This window comes from Tupaia chinensis, unplaced genomic scaffold (genome assembly GCF_000334495.1).
Source record: "Tupaia chinensis unplaced genomic scaffold, TupChi_1.0 Scaffold000484_1, whole genome shotgun sequence".
NCBI lineage: Eukaryota > Metazoa > Chordata > Mammalia > Scandentia > Tupaiidae > Tupaia > Tupaia belangeri.
The window spans coordinates 1,752,380-1,776,469 of record NW_006159996.1 but is presented as its reverse complement, the minus strand read 5'-3'; the positions used below and the strand labels follow the sequence as shown (position 1 = coordinate 1,776,469).

The window sequence follows — 24,090 nt, the reverse complement described above, 5'->3', positions numbered from 1 at the left end:
ATATATATATACACACACACACATATATCTTATTTCATTTCTGAACATATTTTATGTAGCTTATTTTTCAGTTATTTTTGTGACTATGTCAATATTAAAAAAAATTATCTCTTAGTACTGAATTTCCCAAGCCAAAGTTACTACAATCCTCTATAAAGTTCAAATAGAAAAACAACATGAGCTGAGGCAATTAGCTTTAAATATTTTATTAAAGGCCATCAGCTGGTTATACTGATTCCTCAAGAAGGGTAATTTGTTTTGCATTGTCAGGATTAAAATAACAAGTTTGGGGACCAGCAGGTGGCATGGTGGTTAAAGACACTAGACACTGGATTCCCACATGGCTGACCACAGTTAGAGGCCTCTCTCTCTCTCTCTCTCTCTCTCTGTGTGTGTGTGTGTGTGTGTGTGTGTGTCTCTCTTGTCAAATTAAAAAATAATAACAAATGAAATAGAATAAATAAATAAATAAATAAATAAATTCTTAAAAAAAAATATATGAAGTCTGAGTAGCGAGGTGTCCAGTGGAAACTGCTAAAATTAGCTTAAGTCAGAAGAACTACAGACATTTCATCTCTAAAATTAAGCTCAGGAACTGAGTGCTCCTCAGTGAGGCCTTCAATACTTTAAATTTCTAAAATCAATAAAATTTAAAAGAAACTTGTATTTATTGCTATCACAGTAGTCTCTAAGTAACTTTTCCTAAATCATAGTATTAAAGATATTAATATAATATACACTTACACATTTCATTGTGATTTCAATATACTTGGACTTAGTCAACAACACTGAATGAACTATGTTCACATATTTGTTTTTATATAGTTTTTAATATCATACATATTATCTATTTTCTTTATTCCAGAGAACTCAGATATTACAACTATACATAATTATGAAGCAAAGATACTTTATATCTATAAATTAAAGACAGGAAAAATAGAAGATCTCATAAACTTGAGTCCTTTAAATAATGTATACACCCTCTTACTGGTCATTTGGATATTATTATAAACATTTTGATAGTTACTTATCCAAGTTCATGTACTGATAAATGCTAACCACTACATTCAACATTACATGAATGAAACTGAAAATAATTCTTAAACTTCTCACTCACTTAGTTGAATCAATGCTACAAAGACGTACTAAACAGACATTTTCATTCCTCATACTATTTCTAGCAAAAGAATTATTAAAGTAAAAATGAATACATGATACATTTTTAGTAGTTTAATATAATGAAAAACTTGGTTTGCTTCTCAAGAGTTTTCATCTGTGTCAGATGAAAGCTATATATAGAAGTAAGTTAATAGGAAAATGTCACTTTCCTAGCGCTTATCTTTTCTACTTCAGTCATAAGACTATGGTATTGATATTTGTCAGAATTACCTACTTCATTAACCACTGGTACACAGTAGCTGTGTACTATAAAATTAAAGTGCATTTTTGGATTTATTCGTTAGATGAAACAAAAATTCACTTTAAGGAAAATAATTCAGTAACTAACCTTTTTGTACTCCTAAAAGAGCAGGAGAGTTCTCCTGTGAAGTTCTGTCAGGTTCCTGAGGAGGTACAACCATAGGAAGTGTATGCATTGGGACACGTGGAACCTAAAATGTCAACTCAGAAAAAATTAATTTCAGACTAAAGAATAAAACAAAGGTCCAAAGAGTAAATACAGATCTTGTTTTAAGTTTTCCTTATATACCATCATATTTATTTTAATTCTTAAAGCATAAAAATAAAAAAAAAAAGCCTTCACCACCAATGAGTAATTTCTGAAAATACTGTTTAGGTAGACTCATGCAATCTTCCAGTAGTCAATGATTTAAGCTAAATAGAATTAATTTAACTCTCTTGCTGATGAGCAAGTTGGTGTTTCTAATTACAGCTAGACGTTTAAATCACAAATTTAGTACTCATTGATCAATTTAACCTTGTTCAAAATCTATATGGGTCAAAAAAAAAAAAACCCACATCAATCAATTTTGGGTATGTATATTGTGGTAAACTATGTTTTGTGTTAACAGTTGCTATCTCTAGGACAACTGTCTTGGGAGGTAGGAAGGAAAAGTTTTCTCTTGATTCAAGATTATGCTCAATAAATTCATTAAAAAATACACAAGTCCTAATGAACTAGTTGTAGTAAGATCATAACTTAAGGGACCGGCAAGTGGCATGGTAGTTAAGGGTGCTGGACTCCCGCATGGCCAACCATGGTGAGTCCTGGACCTGGCGGCTTGCTTTCTCACTTTCTCTCTCTTTCTCTGTCCCTCTCTGGTCAAATTAAAAACAAATAAATAAATAAATTCAAGTAAAATAATCCTTTTTTAAAAAAAATTCAATTAAAGAATCCCTTTTTTTGGGGGGGGGGGAGACAAGTTTTTGCTATAGGGCACATGCGCTCACCAGAGAGACAAAAAGTGAGAAATCACCCCTCAGGGGGGATGGCCACTCCACAATCCCTTCTCCTCTATTCTCCTCTTGGAATCTTGGGCATGCATGCATATCTGTGCCCAGCGAGAGTTTAAACCACCAGGTCCAGGACTTGAATTGCGGTCGACTACATGGGAGTCCAGCGACATAGCCATTACGTCAACTGCTGGTCCCGAAAATAAAAGAATTCTTTTTAAAAAAGATAATAACTTAAAATATTTTAAAAAATAATTTGATATTGGGACCAGCGGGTGGCATGGTGGTTAAGGTGCTGGACACTCCCACATGGCTGACCGGGGTTTGAGTCCTGGACCTGGTGGCTTGCTTTCTCACTTCCTCTCTCTCTCACCCTCTGTCTCTCTCTGGTCAAATTAAAAAATAAATGAATGAATAAATAAATAAAATAAAATAATAATAATAAAGTAGTGGATAATTTAATATTTGATATTAAGTGTTTTTTAAAAAACATTATTTCAGTAAGTAAAACAAAAAATTCCATGTACTTTAGAAGAAAACAAATTTTATTGTTTTTGTGGTTTTGGGCGCACACACACACACACACACACACACACACACACACACATGCATCTGGCATATTTCTCGAACCACTGGGTCCAGGACTCTATCCATGCTGTTGGCCCTGTGGAATCTGGTTGCCTAAACCACCAGGCCATGGAGCCAGCCCCAAAGAAAGTAAGTTTTAAAGAATTTAGGATCATGGCTATCTCAATATGTAAACAAAATAGAAACAAGTATATGTTGCTTAGAACTAATTTTTAGCAAAAAATCCCAATCACTTTGAAGAACATTTGTATTAACTAATAAGCTCCATTTTACTTTACCTGAGGTTGATCTTGAGAAGGTGGAGTAAGCTGAGCCACATCTGTGGTAGGAACTGCGAGAACATTATTTGGATAATCCAATAGATAAGAAACAACATTAGTATGGCCACCCTTTGCAGCTTCAATGAGCATTGTTGAGCCATCCTGAGAAAGAATTGACACCATAATTAATTCTTTGTAAATTTCTTCTTATAATCTGATACATTTAGTTTCTTAGCAGCTTATATAAAATTAAAAAATCATTTAAACAGTAATAAATACTAAGCACTAAGAAAACAAATATATACATAGGTTTTGTATATTTTAAAAATACATATTTTATTTACTTATTTATTTTAAGTAGAATACCTTGAGTCGATGAGTAGGGTCAGCTCCATGAGCCAGTAGTAGCTCAACAACTGCCAGGTGGCCTCCTGCACATGCTAGTGACACTACTGTATGATCATTATTGGCTGTGGCCCTATTCACATTGGCACCTACAAAGCAAAATAAACAGCAATATCAGCAAGTATTGAAATTAAGCCACTTGACAATACCATGTTAAAGATTTTTTGAAGTATAACACAGTTATAAAAAATGTGCACAAATCATTAAGTGTTTAGTTTGAATATTTTTTACAAAGTGAACACACCTGTGTAACCAGCACCAGATCAAGAAATAGGACATTATCCACATACCAGAAGCCCCTTCTGTGCCCCCTTTCAGTTTCTACCCACCCTCCAACAGTAACTACTACCCTGACTTCCAAACTGGTTTTAGTTTTTGAACTTTATATGAATGGAATCATACAATGTATTCTTTTGTGTCTGGCTTCTTTCTCTCAATTTTATATTTGTGAGATTCATCCACATTGTTGAGCGTAGTTGTAGTTCGTTCATTCAATATCACTTTAAAAATCGAAAATCTAGAAGACTAAGATTAATAAATATATACATGTTAACATAAGCATCAAATAACACTACTGTGTGTAATTTTCTAATTGTAGCCAGGTCTCAAGTAGAGAAAACAGATTTTATTTTAAGCAACAAATTTAAGAGAATTTTAATTCTTCATGTTGTGAATTTTAAGAGTCAGAGGGACTTAGATATGGAGAAAAGACAGAAGATTATCCAAATATGTTATTTGAAAGGTTATTTAGTATATTGTTTTTCAACAGCTTTGTACAATATGACCTAAAGAAAATAAGTCTAAACAAATCTTTCTTAGCCTCCTTGGGGTCAGCAGATGGTTTAAGGGCTATGCTAGACTCCCATGTAGTCGACTGTGGTTTGAAACCCGGACCAGGTGGCTTAAACTCACGCCAGGTGCATGTGTGTGCATGCCCAAGATCCCAAGAGGAAAATGAAGGAGAAAGGATTGCAGTGTGGCCATGACCCCTGGGGGTGGGGGTGGGGGGTGGTTTCTTGCTTTCTGTCTCTCTGGCGAGTGCATGCACCCTATAGATAAAAACCTTAAAAAAAAATTATCCTCCCCCCAGGGGTATGGACATATCTCAATCCCTTCTATTCTCCTCTTGGAATTTTGGGCATTCATGCCCATGTACCTGGTGTGAATTTCAAGCTGCCAGGTCTGGGACTCGAACCAAGATTGACTATATGGCAGTCCAGTGACATAATCACTATGCCATCGGCTGGTCCCCTTAGCCTCTTTTTTGATAAATTACTTTGATCTCTAGAAAATGCTGGACCAGCAGTTCGCATAATGGCTATGTCACTGGACTCCCATGTAGTCGATCACGGTTTGAGTCCCAGACCCTGTGGCTTAAACTCACACCGGGAGCATGTGCATGCATGCCCAAGATCGCAAGAGGAGAATGGAGGAGAAGGGATTGTGGTGTGGTCACCTCCCAGGCAGGGGGCGGGGGTGATTTCTCAGCAACATAGCCAGTATGCCAACTGTTGGTCCCAATTAACTAAATTTATTATTATTATTATTATTATTTTAAAGTTTGCTATAGGGCACATGCGCTCACCAGAGAGAGACAGAGAGAAACAGGGGGGAAAGGTAAAAAAGTAAGCCTGGGGTCAGCAGATGATGTAATGGTTATGTTGCTGGACTCCCATATAATAGAACCGTGGTTCAAGTTCCAGATCTGGCAGCTTAAAACTCATGCAGGTGAGAGTATGTGTATGCCCAAAATCCCAAGAGGAGAATGGAGAGGGAAGGGACTGTAGTATGGCACCCCTCTAGGGGGTGATGTCTCACTTTCTGTCTCTCTGGTGGGCACACACGCTCTATAGCAAAAAATCTTTCTCTAAAAAAAAAAAAGTAAGTCAACAGGTCTGGGAAGTGAAAAACACCTGGTCATGTGCAGGGTCCAGTGCCTTAACCACCACACCACTTGCTGGCCTCATAGATTAAAAAAAAATTTTTAAAACATTTATTTATCTATTTATTTCTTGTGATTTTCAAGCCACTGGGTACAGGACTCAGACCATGGTCGGCCATGTGGGAATCCAGTGCCTTAGCCACTACACAACCTGCTGGCCCCAATTAAAAATTAAATATTTTACCAGAGGTTGAGACAGGAGGCAAGAGAGAGAGAGGGAGACAGAAGGACAAAGGAAAAATGAGAACATAATCTCCATGGGGAATGATAAACTCTTCTCCGTCTTTCTTCCTTTTGGGATTTTTGCCAGGCACGCAGATGTGCTCAGCATATTTTTCAAGCTGCTGGATGCAGGTCCATGACTTGTACCTTGTGGCTGGCCATATGGTATCTAGCTGCCTTAACCACCATGCCATGGGCTGGCTATCAATAACATGACACCAAGGGACCAGCAGTTAGCATAATGGCTATGTCACTGGACTCCCATGTAGTCGACTACAGTTCAAGTCCTGGACCTGGCAGCTTAAACTCATGCCAGGCACATGTGCGTGCATGCCCAAGATCCCAAGAGGAGAATGGAGGAGAAGGGACTGTGGCGTGGCCATCCCCCTGGGGGTAATTTCTCGCTTTCTGTCTCTCTGTCTCTCTGTGTCTTTCTGGAGAGTGCATGCGCCCTATAGAAAAAAAGAGAAGAAAAAAAACCAAAAAACATGACACCAACTGAGTGAATCTTACTTGCATTTTACCATCCACCTTAGGATTTTTCGTATGATTCGAGAACCTCTGATACTACACAAAGACTGCTGACATTACCATTTTTGATCTATGAAATGACAATTTTATATGGTTCAATCTAACATGAGTTGAGCAACATTTTACTTTTCTATAGTAAACAGTCTTAAACTAATTTGTCATCCAGTTAAACTTCTTTGTCTAAATAAACATACTCTTCTAATAACAATTCTCAGAGCAATCTAAAAATAAAAAGATCCTTATATACTCAGTTAATTCAATTGTAACACAACGAAGCAGCATGTTTTCTTTTTCTTTTTTTCTTTTCTTTCTTTCTTTTTTTGGAGAGGATTTTGCTATAGGGTGAGTGCACTCGCCAGAAAGACAGAGACAGAGAGACAGAAAGCGAGAAATCACCCCCCAGGGGGGATGGCCATGCCGCAATCCCTTCTCCTCCATGCTCCTATTGGGATCTTGGGCATGCATGCACATGTGCCCAGCTTGAGTTTAAGCCATGGGGTCTGGGACTCAAACCGTGGTCGACTATATGGAAGTTCAGTGACATAGCCATTACGCTAACTGCTGGTCCTGACCAAGCAGCATGTTTTCTTTCTGCTCCCAAATCCCTCCTTCAGGAGAACTGCCTTTCTATTAAGTATAGAACATCTACTTAAGTATAGCTGTACATTTTACATTTGGCATTTCCAATTTAACTATCTACTGTCTAGTTTAAAAAAAAGTAAAGCCAATTTAAAAGATTCTCAGTAAGCACTTCACAAACTCTATATTTACTAAATAAAATACATATAAAAGACTAGAATATAATACTAGTACTGCAGATAAAAGTAGTCTTAACATAAATTACAATCATTTAGGATTTTTTTTCATAAATTGTAGCCCCTTAGAAATGATCACTTGTACTTTCTTTACCTTTGCTAATGAGAAACTGCACAGTACACAAATGACCAGCTCTTGCAGCTTTCATCAAAGGTGTTCTTCCACCTTCGGATTCGTGCTCCTGTTAAAGAAACAGAAAAAACAATCCATCGGTGTCAATTGAGTAACCATTTATTTAAAATGCTTAGGACTAAGATACAAGAAATAATGAAAGTTTAATACTTATTAATGTAGCTACTTACACTACCTACCTCAGTTCCTCTAATATACAGGACTGATTTTAGGCTACACTAGGTGGTATAAATTTTTATGGGGAAGTTCAGTTTTGACAACCAAAAATATAACCATTAAAAATTATACTAATGCTTAATTTAATCTCCAAAGAGAAATAACTGCATTTTTTGTAAGATTAAAAAAATTATTTAACTATTCATCTGAACTGTGAAAAAGGAACTTTAGTTCTGTGAGGTGACTTACAAGTATTTTGATTCCATATCAGAAGCCAATAAGAGCTCTATCAAAGGATGAAAACAAATCCCTGAATAAAAACACAATAGCATCTTAGGTATAAAGAGAAAAGAAAGATATACCAACAGCAGATATTTTCAAAGAGTAGAAATTAGGGGGCAGCAGATGGTGTAGTGGTTATGTCCCACTTGGCTGACAGTGATTCAAGTCCTGGACCTGGTGTCAGGTGCATGTGTGTGCCTGCCCAAAATCCTGGGAGGAGAATGGAGAAGGGATTAAGGCATGGATCATCCCCCTAGGGAGTGATATCTCACTTTTCCTCTCACTGTGTGTCTCTTTCTCTCTCTCCAATGAGCACACATGCCCTCAGGCAAAAACCACTTAAAAAAAAAAAAAAGTCTGCCAACACGAGGAATGAATGAAACAGCATCTAGCCATGTTTTGTATCAAATACCATCAAAAGGAGCTTGCGTCTATGGTAATATTGCCTACTAGGAGAACTGCAAACTCATATTACATTTACCTAAGTATTAAAATGAAGCTAATAATTCTCATTTATGAAAAGTTGTTTCACCTATTCCCTCTTTCACTATGTACAAAACCATGAATTTCTGTTGTTCTGGTTCTCTTTTATTATTTAAAAAAAAAAAAAGCCTGATACAGAATGATGATTAAATAAGACTTTTTATTTCTGCTCTATTCTTCTAATTAAAGCAGAAAATTCTTTGGCTACCACACAGTGAACATGAAAATAGGTCCTCTGCCAATAGACTACAATTGAAGATATTTAATAACTATATCTGATATACAACTCTGACAAAATAATAATAAGAAGTAAGAGTACATTAACAACCCAATGGAAACTTTAAACTGGATTGCAGTGACAGAAATTACATTTTAAAAGAGGGTCTCCAAAAAAAAATCTTGATGACAAAGTTAACACTCAACCTTCTATAAAAATTAGCTTATGCTTTGATTTTTAAATTATTATACATGTTGTTGGGGCTGGCAGGTGGCATGGTGGTTAAAGTGCTAGACTGCCACATGGCTGACCCCAGTTTAAGTCCTGGACCTGGCAGCTTGTTTTCTCCCTCTCCGTCTCTCTGGTCAAACTGAAGAAGCAGAATAATTAATAAAATTAAATAAATCATTATTTTAAAAAATTGTTATACATGTTGATTAGACAACAATCTTTATTAACTCTAAGTTAAGAAAGAATGAATAACCTACAGATAATACTAGAATTTGGCTTTAGAAAGGATCTTGCACATGCATTCGAATGTAGATAAATCTAATATTCTGGCGACTCATTTCAAACAAAAATAGGATATACACATGAAAACCTTACTCAGAAAGAACTAGAGAGCTACTGTCTAGTTTTTCCATTCAATCTATTTCTGAACTACCATTACAGCAAGCAAATCCTGAAAATAAACTATCCTTTTAGTAACTTATTTCCCATCCTGCCTCCGTGCTGTTTTGCACATGCTGGTCTCTCTCCTCTGTAATACAGCTTCTCCACTAACTTTTCATCCTTTATATCTCAAGTGTTATTTCTTCAAGAGAGACTTTTCTAAACTTCTTGACAAAATCATTCTTCTTGTTATTGACTTTCACAGCTTTATGAACCTCTCCTTCATGAATTGCACTGACTTATTATTTTGAGTATTTAACTAACATGACTCCTCCACTAAACTCTAAGTTCCATCAGAACAGCACTTATGTCCATTTTTGTTCACTATTGTATACCCTATGCCTAAAGCAACAAAATTATTGAAATTATTACTGTTTATCAAGAAGAAACCTAAGCACAGCTGACCTCTTGATCAGAATTCTCCCTCATGGTACTGAGGTATAATGTTCATACTTTGTATTAGGTAAATAAGACCAAGAAAAGTTAATAAAAAAATGAGGGTAAGGGTCAGTAGATGGTGTGGAGGTTAAGGTACGAGATCTGATATGGCTCTTTGCGCACTTAAGGATGCCTGACAATCACAATCACACACAAATCCAGAGAGGAGACTGGAGGAGAAGAAGGGACTGCGGTGTGCCATCCCTGCTGGGCTGTGATTTCTCCTTCTCTCTCTTTCACTCTCTCTCTTTCTCTCTCTCTCTTTGGTGAGTGTATGTGCCCTGCAGAAAATAGGAGGAAAAAAAAAAAGAGTAATAAACTTGAAAAATAAGACCTTTATTATCTGCATTTTTATAAAATAATTCTTTTTAAATTATTATGATTATGATTATGATTATTACTAATTTACTATGGGGCATGTGTACTCATCAGAAAGAGAGACAAGAGAGGAAAGTGAGAAAGCAAGCCACCAGGTTCAGGACTCGGACCACAGTCAGCCATGTGGGAGTCCCATGCCATAACCACCCTGCCACCTACTGGCCCTTATTATCTACATTTTATAACATATTATTATTAGGACATGAATGGGCAATATTAATATTACTTTTCCTTTCTTTTCCTTTTTTATCTCTTGAACCTGGCAGAGAGACTCATCAACCTAATTAGGTCCCACAAGTAGTGGCAAAGAAAAAAGATTTTGAAAGTTCTGCTTTATAATATATATATATATATATATATATTTTAAATTTTATTTATTTATTTTTATTTTTTGAGAAGTTTTAGCTATAGGGCGCATGTGGGCACCAAACAGACAGAAAGCAAGAAATCACCCCCCAGGGGAGATGGCCCCACCACAATCTCTTCTCCTCCATTCTCCTCTTGGGATCTTGGGCACACATGCACACACCGCCTGGTATGAGTTTAAGCCACCGGGTCCAGGACTCGAACTGCGGTCAAATATATGGGAGTCCAGCGACATAGCCATTATGCCAACTGCTGGTTCCCAGAATATATTTAAAAGTTTACTTTTCATTCTGTGTATTTAAAACATCTGTTTTGCCATAGCTGCTAAAAAGAAATCAGAAAATACAGTCTCAAGATTCTCTATGTCATTTCAAAATTCAACAAACTAATAAAATTCCTGAAATAAAAAGTATAAAAAGCTATGTATTTTACTTTCCTCCCTAAACATTCATTTCTTCAGTTATGAACAATATAACCATGCTTGAGAAAATGGTTGATAAGACAATGTCACAACTTTATGTTTTACACTGCTTTATGTTCTAAAATTTGAATATGCATCTTACAATATATTGAGATGGCAGAAAATTCATGATGTATTTGTCTAGGCAAAAATGTCATGACTTTTCCAAAAACCCAATAATTCAAGTTTCTGCACTTTAACAATGGAGTTCAATACCTTTCTATTTGTTCTGATTATTGATATTTTTTCTTTAAAAAATCTTGAAAGTTATTCACTACCTTATCTTCCTCCTAAACAACAGACTCTAGCATAACTTTTTAATCTTCTAATATAGCCTAAATTTCATGTTACCGTTGTCTAAAATTTTAGTATGATTTTGGTTTGTAGTTTTTTTAACTGTTTCGTATTTATAATGTTTTGCTTATTAGTGTGCTTACCATGGCTTCTTGCATCCCACGCCTTCCTAGAGGGTTCACTTTTCTTCTTATTGATGTACATATCTTATAGCAGTTCTTTTGGCAAGGGCCTGACAGTAATAAACTTTTTTTTTTCTTTGTAGATCTGAAAATATGCTTATTTTTCCTTCTCTGGAATGGCAGTTGAGTAAAGAATTCTATATAGTGTTATTTTCTCTTGGCAGTTTGACAATTTTACTCCCCATTGTTTTCTGTGACTTATTATGGTTGATAAGAATGTAAAAAATTTGATGGTTGTTCCTTTGTAGATAATGCATTATTTTTCTCAGTAGTTTTTAACATATTTTCCTTTATCCTTAAAATTCTACAATTTCACTTGCTCTGTTTAATGAGTGATGATTTTCAATTAAAAGTTCTTGTCTGGGTTCAATTCTTAAAAAATTCTTCATCATTATCTCTTCAAATGTTGCCTTTTTCTCCATTTCTAGTCTCTCCTTTAGTATCTTTTCACAGACGTATGGTGAAACCTCTCAATCTAGCTTCTTTCACTGTATTCTTTCATATTTCCCTCTCTTTAACCTTGTGCTATAATGTGTTATTTCTTGTTTTAGCATCTGATCTACTAATTCATTCATTCATTTATTCAACTGTGTCTAATATTCTGCTTATCTACTATACAGAGTTCCCTCCAACTTCAACTGTATTTCATGTCTAATTGTTCTTAATTCATAATTATTGGTTTTTATTATCTCACATTGTCTTATGGCTATTGGTTGTAATTTAAAATAAGCATATTTAAAATTCCCGAAGTTAAAGTCATTTATTTCAATTTCCTTGGGTGTATATTCTCCTGTTTTGCTGTTTTTTGTTGATTTGCTTCCATTTTGATTATCTTTCCTGACACAGAGTTGTTCTTAAAACTTTATGTTTTCATTTGAGAAAGTTATTTTGCAGAAAAGGTTGTTTGTTTTTTTTTTCCCCCCATCCACTAATGTATTCGTTCTCATCAAATGGTTTGGAAGCTGCCTCAGTCTTACTCTTATGAGTCCAGAAGTAGATCTTTCATTGGCAATTTAAATTTCTTACCCAATGTACATATTTCAATTTTGCTCCCTAAATCAAAGAATGGTATCTCCGAAGTTTTCAGTTATGCTGCTGTCTTTGAGTCTTCCTTCTACTAACAATTAATTAATTTCTAACTGTAACCCAGGGCGGATTTTTTTCCATCTTGGTTCATAGGTAGAAAAATAATGGCTCAGTTCTTTCTTTATTCAAGTAGACTGTATCTACCGGCCTATGACATGTGAGATGTATTCAGTCCCTACTCCCCTACACAAACTGAAATCTCAGTGCCCACTACCAATTTCTTTAGCTTTAATTTCTCTTGGGACTATAGTTCAGCTGTATATATGTGCTTAGTTTCTAGCCCACAGAGATATTTAAATTTCTGAGAATGGCTAGATTTTTCCCCCTTATTTTATTCATTATTTCTATGTACCTGATATGATACAGAGAACAGAGGTTTTCAAATATACTAACATTGACTTTACCCCGCTGACTAGAAGTTATTTATACTTGGATTTAAGCCATAAGATACCTGAGACGAATTCTCTCAATATACAGTAGTATAGACAGACAGAACTTGGCCTATTTTAAAAATGCATAAGAAGGGGCCAGCAGGTGGCATGGTGGTTAAGGTGCTAGACTCCCACATGGCCGACTGTGGTTTGAGTCCTGGACATGGAGGCTTGCTTACTCACTTTCCATCTCTCTCTGTCTCTCTCTCTTGCTCCCTCTGTTCAAATTAAAGAACAGTAATGATAATAAAATAAATAAATAATAAATAAAATAAATAATTCTAAAAATGCATTAAGAGCTTTGAGTATTTCACAGATAGTTTTAGATCAAGAAAAAAATTAAAGTTTCTTAGTAAAATTGAAATGTGTGTATGTATGATTCCTTAATAAAAGTTAACATTTAAAAAGTAAAAGATAGGGCGAGCAGGTGGCATTGGTGCTGGACTCCCACATGGCTGACCACGGTTCAAGTCTAAGACCTGGCAATTTGAAAATCATGCTGGGTACATGTGTTGCACACTCAAAGTTCAAGAAGAGAATGGAGATGAAGGGATTGCGGGATGGCCATCACTCTAAGGGGAGACTTTTCACTTTCCCTTTCACTGTCTCTGCTTCCCTCTGGTGAGCACATGTGCCCTATGGTAAAAACATTAAACTTAAAGAAAGAAAGAAAGAAAGAAAGAAAGAAAGAAAGAAAGAAAGAAAGAAAGAAAGAAAGAAAGAAAGAAAAAATAATAGTGAGAGATTATACTTAAAGTTTACTAGGTAAGCTATTTATTTACAGTTGGAATTTGTTGATAAGGAGACAGTTAAAACTCCCAAGTTTCATAAAAGTTTACCCACATGAGATGTAATGTTCTGGTTCTGACAAATGAGCACTATGAGAAAAAATGTGGAATTTTTTTCTATTTGGCTTTAGGTAACAAAGTTCAATTTTAAATTAATTTTATTTTCTTTAAGTTTTTTTCCCTTAAAATCATAGTTACATATATTTAAGGCACTTATTTAAGACATATGTTTAAGATCTATATCACAGAAGCAGGATCTCTTAGAGTTGGAGTAAGGACATTCTCTAGGAAGAATGACAAGAAACCATGTAGAAAAAGAGGAAGACTTTTATATAATGTTAATGCACTACCAGATTCTGATACTCTCCCATGGGAAAATGTTCTTCTAACCTTCTGCTGTATATTAATCATCACCTTAGTGATGACCTACTGTTACTGATCAGAATCAGATCCACAGGAGAACAGAAATGGCACAAAAGATTTAAGAGGTACTGTCCTGGGACCAGGCATTGGTACAGTGGTAATACAACCATTAATAGATTCACAAGGGAAATGTCTTGGGTTTGCCTCTTGAGACATCCCTGAGCATACCAGATGAATATGTGTGTGCCCATAATCAAAGACAACTGACATGGGGAGGGGGGAGACCATGGCATGAAGACCCTTGTCTGGAGTACCTATCTATCTTGTAATTTCTCTCTCATGGAATAAATAACAAACTTAAAACAACAACAACAACAACAACAAAAGAGGCATTGTCCGAGGGCTTGTGTTTAGCACAATTTCTAAAAAACGTAAGTTATAAAAGAGAAAAAAACAAGTTTATTCAGTTTGAATTGAAGAAGAATGATCAATTATAAAGCAATGATGGAAAAAGAACAGAACTTGAAAATGATACGGAACAATCTGTATGGACTCTGGCAATATCTCAAAAGCTTAGAATATGGAAAAGTTATCATCAGAATCTCCCAGGATATCAGTGAAAATGTAGATTCTCCATTTTAGATCTACTGAATCTGAACCTCTAAAATGGGGCCAAAAACCTCAATTTCTGGAAAAAAAAATCCCATTGTGGGACTTGTAGCTAGAGAAAAAAGAGATTTACAATGACATTTTCTTTAATAAATCCAGGTAGAAAGAAGTACTTTATCTAAAATAACACTCAGATTTACATTACTGATAAAAGCCTGCAATATTATGAAAGCTAAGTAAAAGTTCACATTTTCACACAATATTTTGTGAAATAAATGTATTTAGTTAGTTAAAAATATAATGAACATAACATTTCATTCAACAAGTCAATAATGAAGGTACTTTATAAACATCATGATTAAGAGTGGCTTGGTATTGGGGCCAGCAGGTGACGTGGTAGTTAGGGGCACTGGATTCCCACATGGCCAACTGTGGTTCAAGTCCCGAACTGGCGGCTTGCTTTCTCACTTTCCTCCTCTCTCTCTCTCTCTCTCTCTCTCTCTCTGTCTCTCTCTCTGTCACTCTCTGGCCAAATTAAAATAAATTTAAAAAGTTAAATAAAATAATTCTTAAAAAAATATTGGCTTGGTACTAAAAAAATTATTTTAGATGGCCTGAGTTATTTGTGATTCAATCATAATGTAGTCCTACTTAACAGATTAAGAACTGTCCATCCTCCCTCTCTCTCTCTTTTAATTTTTGCCAGAGGGCACACATGCTCACCAGAGACAGAGAAACTGGGGTGAGGGGGTGGGGGATGAAAGTAGCCTTCAATGGGAAGTGGTAATGCTGCAATCCCTTCTCCTCCATTTCTCCATCCTGCTGAGATTTTTGAGGATGCACTTATCTGCACCCAGCACGTTTTTCAAGCTGCCAGAACTAGGAGTTGAATCCCCTGGTGGGCCATGTGGGATCCAGCTCCCTTAACCATTAGACTGCAAAGCCCACCCAGGAACTGCTCTTAAATTTAGAAAAATCTCTTTGGATTACAAAGGATATTAATTTTTGTATATCTTTAAAAGCATAAGGCACAAATTTCATACATTTTTTTCCCAAAAGAAATATTTCTTATGAACAGATATTCACATTCTTAGAAACCAATTTCAGATTGAGATAATAGACACTTTTAAGAAAAATTCAAATCTAATTTGCAGAAATAAGGGCATAAACAATAATAGTAAATATTTCACTAAACTGACTTTTTTATTTGAGCCTTACAAACAAACTAATATGTCTCCCTAAATCTGAGGCTCAGATTTTGATGAACAAAGTTGAGTGCAAAGGATTTTATAGCTAAGGCTCTCTCAGGAGTATCCTAACTACCAAGAAAAGAAAATGCAAAAGGGCTACCTGAATAAGAAAAATCACCTTTTGCCTAAGAGATATTTACAAAATACCACATAGAAAGAATACTAAGGAAACAAATTACTAGTAGTGCAAATTTCTTTTTATTAGGAATTTGTCATCTTTTTTTTTAATAGAAGAGGATTTCCTTTGTCAACCAGCAGGGTTCTGTAACTTCTTGGCTAGAATTGAGATACCTAGAATTCTGGTTACCTAAACCATCTATTCTTTATGTAATAGTAGCTTACAAGCATCAAAGGCCAGCCTCACCTGATGCTTGGCCGGATCTATGCCCTCCAAAATAGTCTTCATGTCCTCCTGCTTGTCCTGTGAAAGGAAAAAGAAGAACTCACGGATCTTATTCCAAAAATGAAAATCACATTTGGCCATGAAGACCTTGTGATTGGTACTTCTGATGCTGGGCTTTGTTAACTCAGAATCTTCAACTAACAGGATTCTCATCTGTAGAGACCATAACCTCATCAGGTGTATAAATAATGTGGTTTTCTACCAATAAAATTTACATAAGCCTTAACATGATTAAATTAAAAGATCTAAGGATATGAGAAGTTGGAGGGGAGGTAAGGAAAATACTGTAATATAGTTACACAGCTTTCTCCCCATTATAAATAGACTTAGTGCTCATACTTTTCAATGAAAATGAGAAACTTCAAAGAAGTTGAGACATGGAATATCTGTTATTTTCTTTAGATCTAGATTCCTGACAGAGAGAAACTACCTAAAGGTGAGACAACTGAATAAACAGCAATAAGCTTTTCAGTCATTGACCAGAACCAACCAAGTCTTCAGATAAATGAAATGTGGCCTAGGGCCAGCAGGTGGCATGGTAGTTAAGGCACTGGATCCCATGGGGCTGATTCTGAGGTTTGAGCCTGGTGGTCTGAAAAACAAGCTAAATGCATGTGCGTGTCCAAAATCCCAAGAGGAGAATAGAGAAGAAAGGATAGTGGGATGGTCATCCCCACTGGGGGAGGGTGGGGGGGGATGATTTATTTTCTCTCTGTCTCTGGCAAGCGTGCATGCTCTATTGCAAACCATCTTAAAAAGAAAAAAGAAAAGAAATGTGGCCCAGAGAAGGCTTCATGGGGTTACCCCAAATTCCCACTTCCATGATGTGTTACCCTAAGGGGACACATATTCCTGTGGTACAGATTTAGTAAGAAAGTACTCTGAGACAACTACATGATTTGAATAAGGTCACTACTGTGGCTTACTTCCTCTCCCTGACCTCCCTCCCACCAATATTATTTAGCCAGCCCATTCAAATATGAATACTAGGCACAAAGTATTCAACATTGAACTAATCAAGAAGTTTCTATAAAAATAGAATAAATTTCAGTAAAATATTCCTTTATGCTTGCAAATAAAAAAAAGAGAACATGGACTCTTTAAACAGCTAAACAAAGGAGATAAAAAGAAGAGGTGTAAAAGTGACTTGGAAGAGCAGAAGAAATGAAATACTAACAAACCATGAAAACCACATGAGAATCAGCAGCAGGTATACAAAACAAAATAAAGCAATAGTGACCTAGATAACAGGCTTAAGAAAGTAGCAATGCAAAGGAAAGGACAAAGAAATGAAAGGCATCAAACATAAAGATAATACAAATAAGGGAGCTCCAACATATGGACACTAAACATCCCAAAGGAAGATAAGAGACTAGAAAAAGAAACATTCAAAGATATAATGGAAGGAAGTGCTTTAAAAAAAAAAAAAGACCATGACCTATAATCTTCAGATAGGAACATTCATTGTTTTCCAGTAAAATGTACATAAAATAATCAACACATGCTTCAACCTGGTAAAATCATAGGTGCTTAAGTATAATGAAATTATCTTATGATAATTTTCCAGGCAAGAAAAGGAGTCGCTTACATATAACAAAGCTCTGGCAATGTTCAGTACTAGGAGATAGCAGTACAGAAGGTTTAGAATTTGAAAGGGAAAATACAAGTGATTCAATAAGGTCAGTCACAGTAGTGCAGTGGTGGCACAAGGCACAATGCTCCGTAACGCTGAGGTCATGAGAGGGTCTCATGTTTGTGTCCCAAGGCATCCCAGTGCATACCAGTACCTGCAATTACATCCATTTTGTTGGCTGCCAGGGGCTAGGAGGAGAGCAGAGTGCAGACCATGTCAGGAGTGTCTGTGTGTGTGCACATGTGTATGTATCTCTCTCTCCCTCTCTCATGGAAGAAACAAATAAACTTAAAAACATTTTTATATAGCTACATTCATTTACAAACAAAACATACAGAATTCTCAGAAACACAAGCACCTATCTCTTTTTTTTTTTTGAGTGGGAAAATAAACTCAAATCAAGATAGTGGTTAAGAGAATAGGATCTAATATGTCTAATCATGGATTGGACTCCAGACCCTATAGCTTAAGAAACATGCAGGTATGCATGGGAGCCCCAAATCCAGCCCTAATGGAGAAATGGAGGAGATGGGATTACAGTGTGACCCTATCCCTTTGGGGGGTAGGGAGGTGAATCTTCCCTCTCCTCTGCATCTCTCTGGCAATGCACATGTCCTCTGGTATTAAAAAAATATATCTATATCTATATCTATATTTATATCTATATCAGTACCAGCCAGTCAAAGGATCAGTCAATTTAAAAAATTGAGGAATTGGGACCTGCAGATGGGGTAATGACTACGTTACTGGACCCTCACGTAGTTGACTGTGGTTTGAGTCTTGGACCCTGTGGTTTAAAACTCATGCCTGGGATGTGTGCATGTGTGCTCAAAGAGAATAGAGGAAAAGGGACTACAGAGTGACCATCCTCACTTGGGGGTGATTTCTCGCTGTCTGTCTCTCTCTTTCTCTGGTGAGCACGTGAGCCCTATAGCAAACATCTCTTCAAAAAGAAAAAGAAAGAAAGAAAGAAATTGAGGAATTAATAAGCTACATTATAAGAAATGACTAGTACAGTAGGCACTAAATCCATTCATACATAATGTGAAGATATATATATATATACATACCCAAAGTTAAACAAGACAAAGTAGGATCATAAAACAAATGTGAATGTTATAAAACCATGATGACATTGGGGGCTGGCAGGTGGTATGGTAATTAAAGCTGGACTCCCACATGGCTGAACAGAGTTCAAGTCCTGAACCTGGTGGCTTGCTTTCTCACTTTCCCTTTCTCTCTATTTCTCTGATCAAATTTAAAATAATGATAACAATAAAATTAAATAAATAATTCTTAAAAAAAAAAAAAAAAAACAAGGTGATGTGTTAAAATAACTCATGAAAATCCTATGGTGGGTGATACATTGGAGTATCAGCATGGAGTCGATAGATACTGTCTTGAATATTTGATTTTTAGAAATAGAATTTATTTTTAAAGAAATTAACAAAATATTTCAAAATTGGCATTTGTAAATGATGCCTAACACTTCCAGAAAGTACCCCTGTGTTTTCTATTGTTTACTAAAACTTTAGGAGCAACTAAACAGGGTTACTTAGAACAGAGTGAAAATATTTCCTAGATAAATATATACCTGATTTTTATATTGCTCTTTCTTCTATTACATATTTTTATTATATCATTTTTTATTTAATTTATTTCTTTTTATATATACATTCAATCACATTGTTTAGCTTACAATGTGAGCATTTATTACATATTTTTTTTTTAAAGTTTTTGCTATAGGGCGTGTAGAAACAGAGAGATAGAAAGTGAGAAATCACCCCCCAGAGGATTGGCCACGCCGCAATCCCTTCTCCTCCATTCTCCTCTCAGGATTTTGGGCACGTACGCACACGTGCCTGGCGTGAGTTTAAGCCACCAGGTCCAGGACTCGAACCGCGGTCGGCTATGTGGGAGTCCAGTGACATAGCCATTACACTAACTGCTGGTCCCTTCTATTGCAATTTTAACTTTATTAGACAAATATATGTGAAGAAAATTCTACCAATAACATTTCTTCTATTTTAACAAATATACTGAAGTTCTAATGCTGAAACTAACATGCCAAGATGAAAAGAGAAAGATTCTATTATCTTTATGAAAGGTTTAAAAAAGACAAATGTGAACCAGATCAAATACCTCCAACATGTTAGCTAACAGAATGTTGCTATCTAAACCTAAGTGACAGTTCAAATTCTCATTAGGACCTTTGGATCGTTTGTTTTTTTTTTTAAAAGAGGTTTTTGCCATAGGGTGCATGCGCTCGACAGACAGACAAAGAGACAGAAAGCAAGAAATCACCCCCCCAAGGGGGGGGTGGCCATGCCACAATCCCTTCTCCCCTGCTCTCCTCTCAGGATCTTGGGCATGCACGCACACACGCCCGGCGTGAGTTTTAAGTCACTGGGTCCAGGACGCAAACTGCAGTCAACTACATGGGAGTCCAGCTACATAGCCAGTACGCTAACTGCTGGTCCTAAGGACCTTTGAATCTTTTGACCTGATACAGTCATCTCTCAATGACAAGAATCATGTCTACAGGAATAAAATGGTTGGGCATGAAAGCCAGAAAAACACAGATATCAATGTAGGTCCAAAATTTAAAGCAAGTCAAGGAAAGAAAGAAATGAAGTAGTGTTTTATAACCTAAATTATGCAGTTGAACAGTTAACTATAAGTTCTCAATGTTAAATTTGAGAAGTATAAGCAAAAGCAGATGGGAAGGTGGCAGCAGACACACTGCAATAAAAGAAGTCAAACCAGGGGCCAGCAGTTAGCATAATGGCTATGTCACTAGACTCCCACATAGTCAACCACGGTTTGCATCCCAGACCCAGTGGCTTAAAACTCACGCCAGGCGTATGTGCATGCGTGCCCAAGATCCCGAGAGGAGAATGGAAGAGAAGGGATTGTGGCGTGGCCATCCCCCCTTGGGGGGTGATTTCTCGCTTTCTGTCTCTCTGTCTCTCTCTGTCTGTCTGGCAAGTGCACGTGCCCTATGGCAAAAACCTCTCCAAAAAAAAAAGAAGTCAAGCCATAAGCAATTCAGATTAAGTAAGCTATAGAGATGAGAGCAAATATAAAAGATTAAAAATGTTCTTTGAGGGACCAACAGGTGGCTTGGTCATTAAGGTACTGGACACTCCTACAAGGCTGACTGGTCAAATTAAAATAAGTGAATGAATAAATAATTCTTTAAAAACAATGTTCTTTGATAAGAATCAGTAATTGGGGAAAACAACTACATGACAAACCAGAGCAGAGGCTCGAAAATAATGGGTATTGGTCAACTTCAGTTTTTAAGTGGTTTTTATTAGATATTTCTGGCCAAGCAGTCCAGTAACAATTTTCTAATATATATTATATTGATAATATGTAAAATCCTTTTCAGAAAAAAAAGGCTATGGGGTCATTTCAATAAATACTTTTTAAATAATTACTTATTTATTCATTCATTTATTTTAATTTGACCAGAGAGAGACACACAGAGAGAGGGAAAATAAGAAAGCAAACCACCAAGTCCTAGACTTGAACTGTGGTCAGCCATGTGGGAATCGGCCAGCACCTTAACAACCACATCACATCCTGGCCCCAATATTTTTAATCTAAAATTTTTTACATTAATTTTAATTTTTAAATTTATTAATTTTTTTTAGTTCACTATGGGGTGTATGTGCTTATCAGAGAGGAAGAGAGAGAGAGAGAAAGAAATCACCCCTCCTCCCCCAGAGAAGGTGGCCATGCTACAATCCCTTCTCCTCTCAGGATTTTAGGCACTTACATACACACACATATATGATGTACTTTTCAAACTACTCGGTCCAGGACTCAAACCACAGAGTGGGCCATGTGGAATTCAGCTACCTTAAACTCAGTGCTACTCCTTGGCCTCTAAAATGTTTTTGAAACTAGAGAAAATGAAGTTTCAAACAATTATTTCAAAACTGCTATCAGAACATGCACATATTTTGAAAGGCTACCTAAAAATGCTCAAAATATGCTATCAGTTCTGACTGTGAGTTCTTTTTAAAACAATAAACAAGAAAATTTTTAGATTTCCTTTAAAACTAAGTCCTAAATCATACCTACTTTATATTAGAATGAAAAGCCCTAGGGAACCAGCAGTTAGCGTAATGGTTATGTCCCTGAACTCCCACGTAGTCGACCGCGGTTCGCATCCCGGACCCGGTGGCTTAAAACTCACACCGGGCGCATGTGCGTGGGTGCCCAAGATCTGGAGAGTTGAATGGAGGAAAGAGATTGCGGCATGACCATCCCCCTGGGGGGTGATTTCTCGCTTTCTGTCTCTAATGTCTCTCTCTGTCTGTTTGGTGAGCGCACGCGCCCTATAGCGAAAATCTCTCCAAAAAAAAAAAAAAGCCCTAAAAGTTTTCAGTTTCACCTCAGTAACAAAGAAAAATAAATTGTTGGATCAAAATATTTTAAAACCATAATTAATCCTGATTGTGATAATTGTTACACAATGTGAAACTGTGTTTAATCTTTAGAAAGAGAAATATGAAAATCTTGAAATGTGGTAAAAATTAGGTTTAAAATCTAAGCATAGAGATTGGTCCAGAATATGTTTTCCAAAGATCAATTTCTTTCCTTTATTTTTTAAGAATTATTTATTTAATTTATTCATTCATTCATTTTAATTTGACCAGAGAAAGACAGAGAGAGAGAGGGAAAATGAGAAAGCAAGCCACAAGGTCCGGGACTTAAACGGTAGTCGGCCACAATGTCCAGAGCCCTAACCACCACGTCACCTGCTGGCCCTCGAAAGATCAATTTCAATCTACCTGATTATTTAAGTTAGGCAAGGACATGGCCTTGTGGTGTTCAGAAGGTATATCTCACATAGCTGACGAAAGTTTGAATCTTGGCCCTGATAGCTTGAAAAACACAACACATGTGTGTGTACGCCCAAACTCCAGATAGGATGGAGAAATGGAAGAGAAGGGATTGCAGCATGACCAGACCCTATGGGGGGATGCTTTCTCCCTCTCTCTCTTTCTCTCTCTGGCAAGTGCATGTATCTTTCAATTAAAGAAAAACAACAACAACAACAAAAATCCATCAAAACATGAAGGTAAAAATAATTCCTAAAAAATAAAGGTTTTCAGTCAGTCAACAAAAAAACCCCCAATCTTGTTAATATAAAGAATCAGCAAGCTTACACATGTAGAGCACACAAATGAGATGTCAGGAATGAAGTAATGAAATACATCTCCACTCCGTGCAATAGGCACTGAGAACCTTCTGTCTGCAAACTACTGGAGGAAATCACTCCAGCCCAAATCAGACACTAGGATGTAGTAGTACAGAAATAAGGATAAGATGGTACTGCCTGATACAGTAAAGCTAATAACAATTATCAGTCACTTTTTCTAAGGACTAAGGAAATGATCTGCCTGTTTACTATCTTATTTATTGTTTCTGACTAACACTTTTGCTTTTGTTTGGCTCATTGTAAAGTGTAAAAAAAAAAAAACAAATTAAATGATAGTTTGTTTTTTGTTTTTTCTTTAAAATTTGCTATAGGGCATATGCACTCACTGGAGAGACAGAAAGAAAGGACAAGTAAGAAAGCATTCTCCCAGGAAAGATGGACATGCTCTGAGACCTCTTATCCTCCATTCTTCTCTCAGAATTTTGGGCATGTACACACATTCCTGACATCTTTTTCAAGCCACCAGGTCTGGGACTTGAACAGTGGTCAGTTGTGTAGAATTCAGCTGCCTTAAGCACTACATCTCAACAGGTCCCTGATAGTTTTTAAATATCAAAATAATTACACTTCAGTATACTTTCCATACACTATAGTATTTCATTTTTTAAAAGGCTTTTGCCATGTAACATGTATGCTCCTGGAGAGGAGACAGAGACAAAGAAAGGGAAAGTGAGAAATCAACCTCTAGAAGGGATGATCGCACAATAATCCCTTCTCCTCCATTCTCCTCTCAGGATTTTGGGCACACACACACTCATGCCTTGCATGATTTTTTTTTTTTTTGAGAGGTTTTTGCTATTGGGCGCATGCACTCGCCAGACAGACAGAGACAGAAAGCAAGAAATCACCCCCCCAGGGGGATGGCCACACCATAATCCCTTCTCCTCCATTCTCCTCTCAGGACCTTGGGCACGCATGCACATGCACCCGGAGTGAGTTTTAAGCCACTGGGTCCAGGACGCGAACCGTAGTCGACTACATGGGAGTCCAGTGACATAGCCATTACACTAACTGCTGGTCCCCCCCTTTTTTTTTTTTTTGGAGAGGTTTTC

The 24,090-nt window shown here is 36.5% G+C and overlaps 1 protein-coding gene across 3 annotated transcripts in view; it reads right to left on the bottom strand.

The window, feature by feature from the left end:
• The window catches only part of ANKHD1 (ankyrin repeat and KH domain containing 1), a gene marked incomplete at its 5' end in the record, with an annotated part of 156,886 nt that overhangs the window by 60,852 nt on the left and 71,944 nt on the right, over positions 1-24,090 (bottom strand). The window contains 4 exon segments of one of the 3 annotated variants that reach the window (XM_014590788.2): positions 1,511-1,613; positions 3,282-3,425; positions 3,630-3,757; positions 7,273-7,360. In XM_014590788.2, coding sequence (XP_014446274.1) covers positions 1,511-1,613; positions 3,282-3,425; positions 3,630-3,757; positions 7,273-7,360 — 463 coding nt within the window. 3 annotated transcript variants of the gene reach the window in all.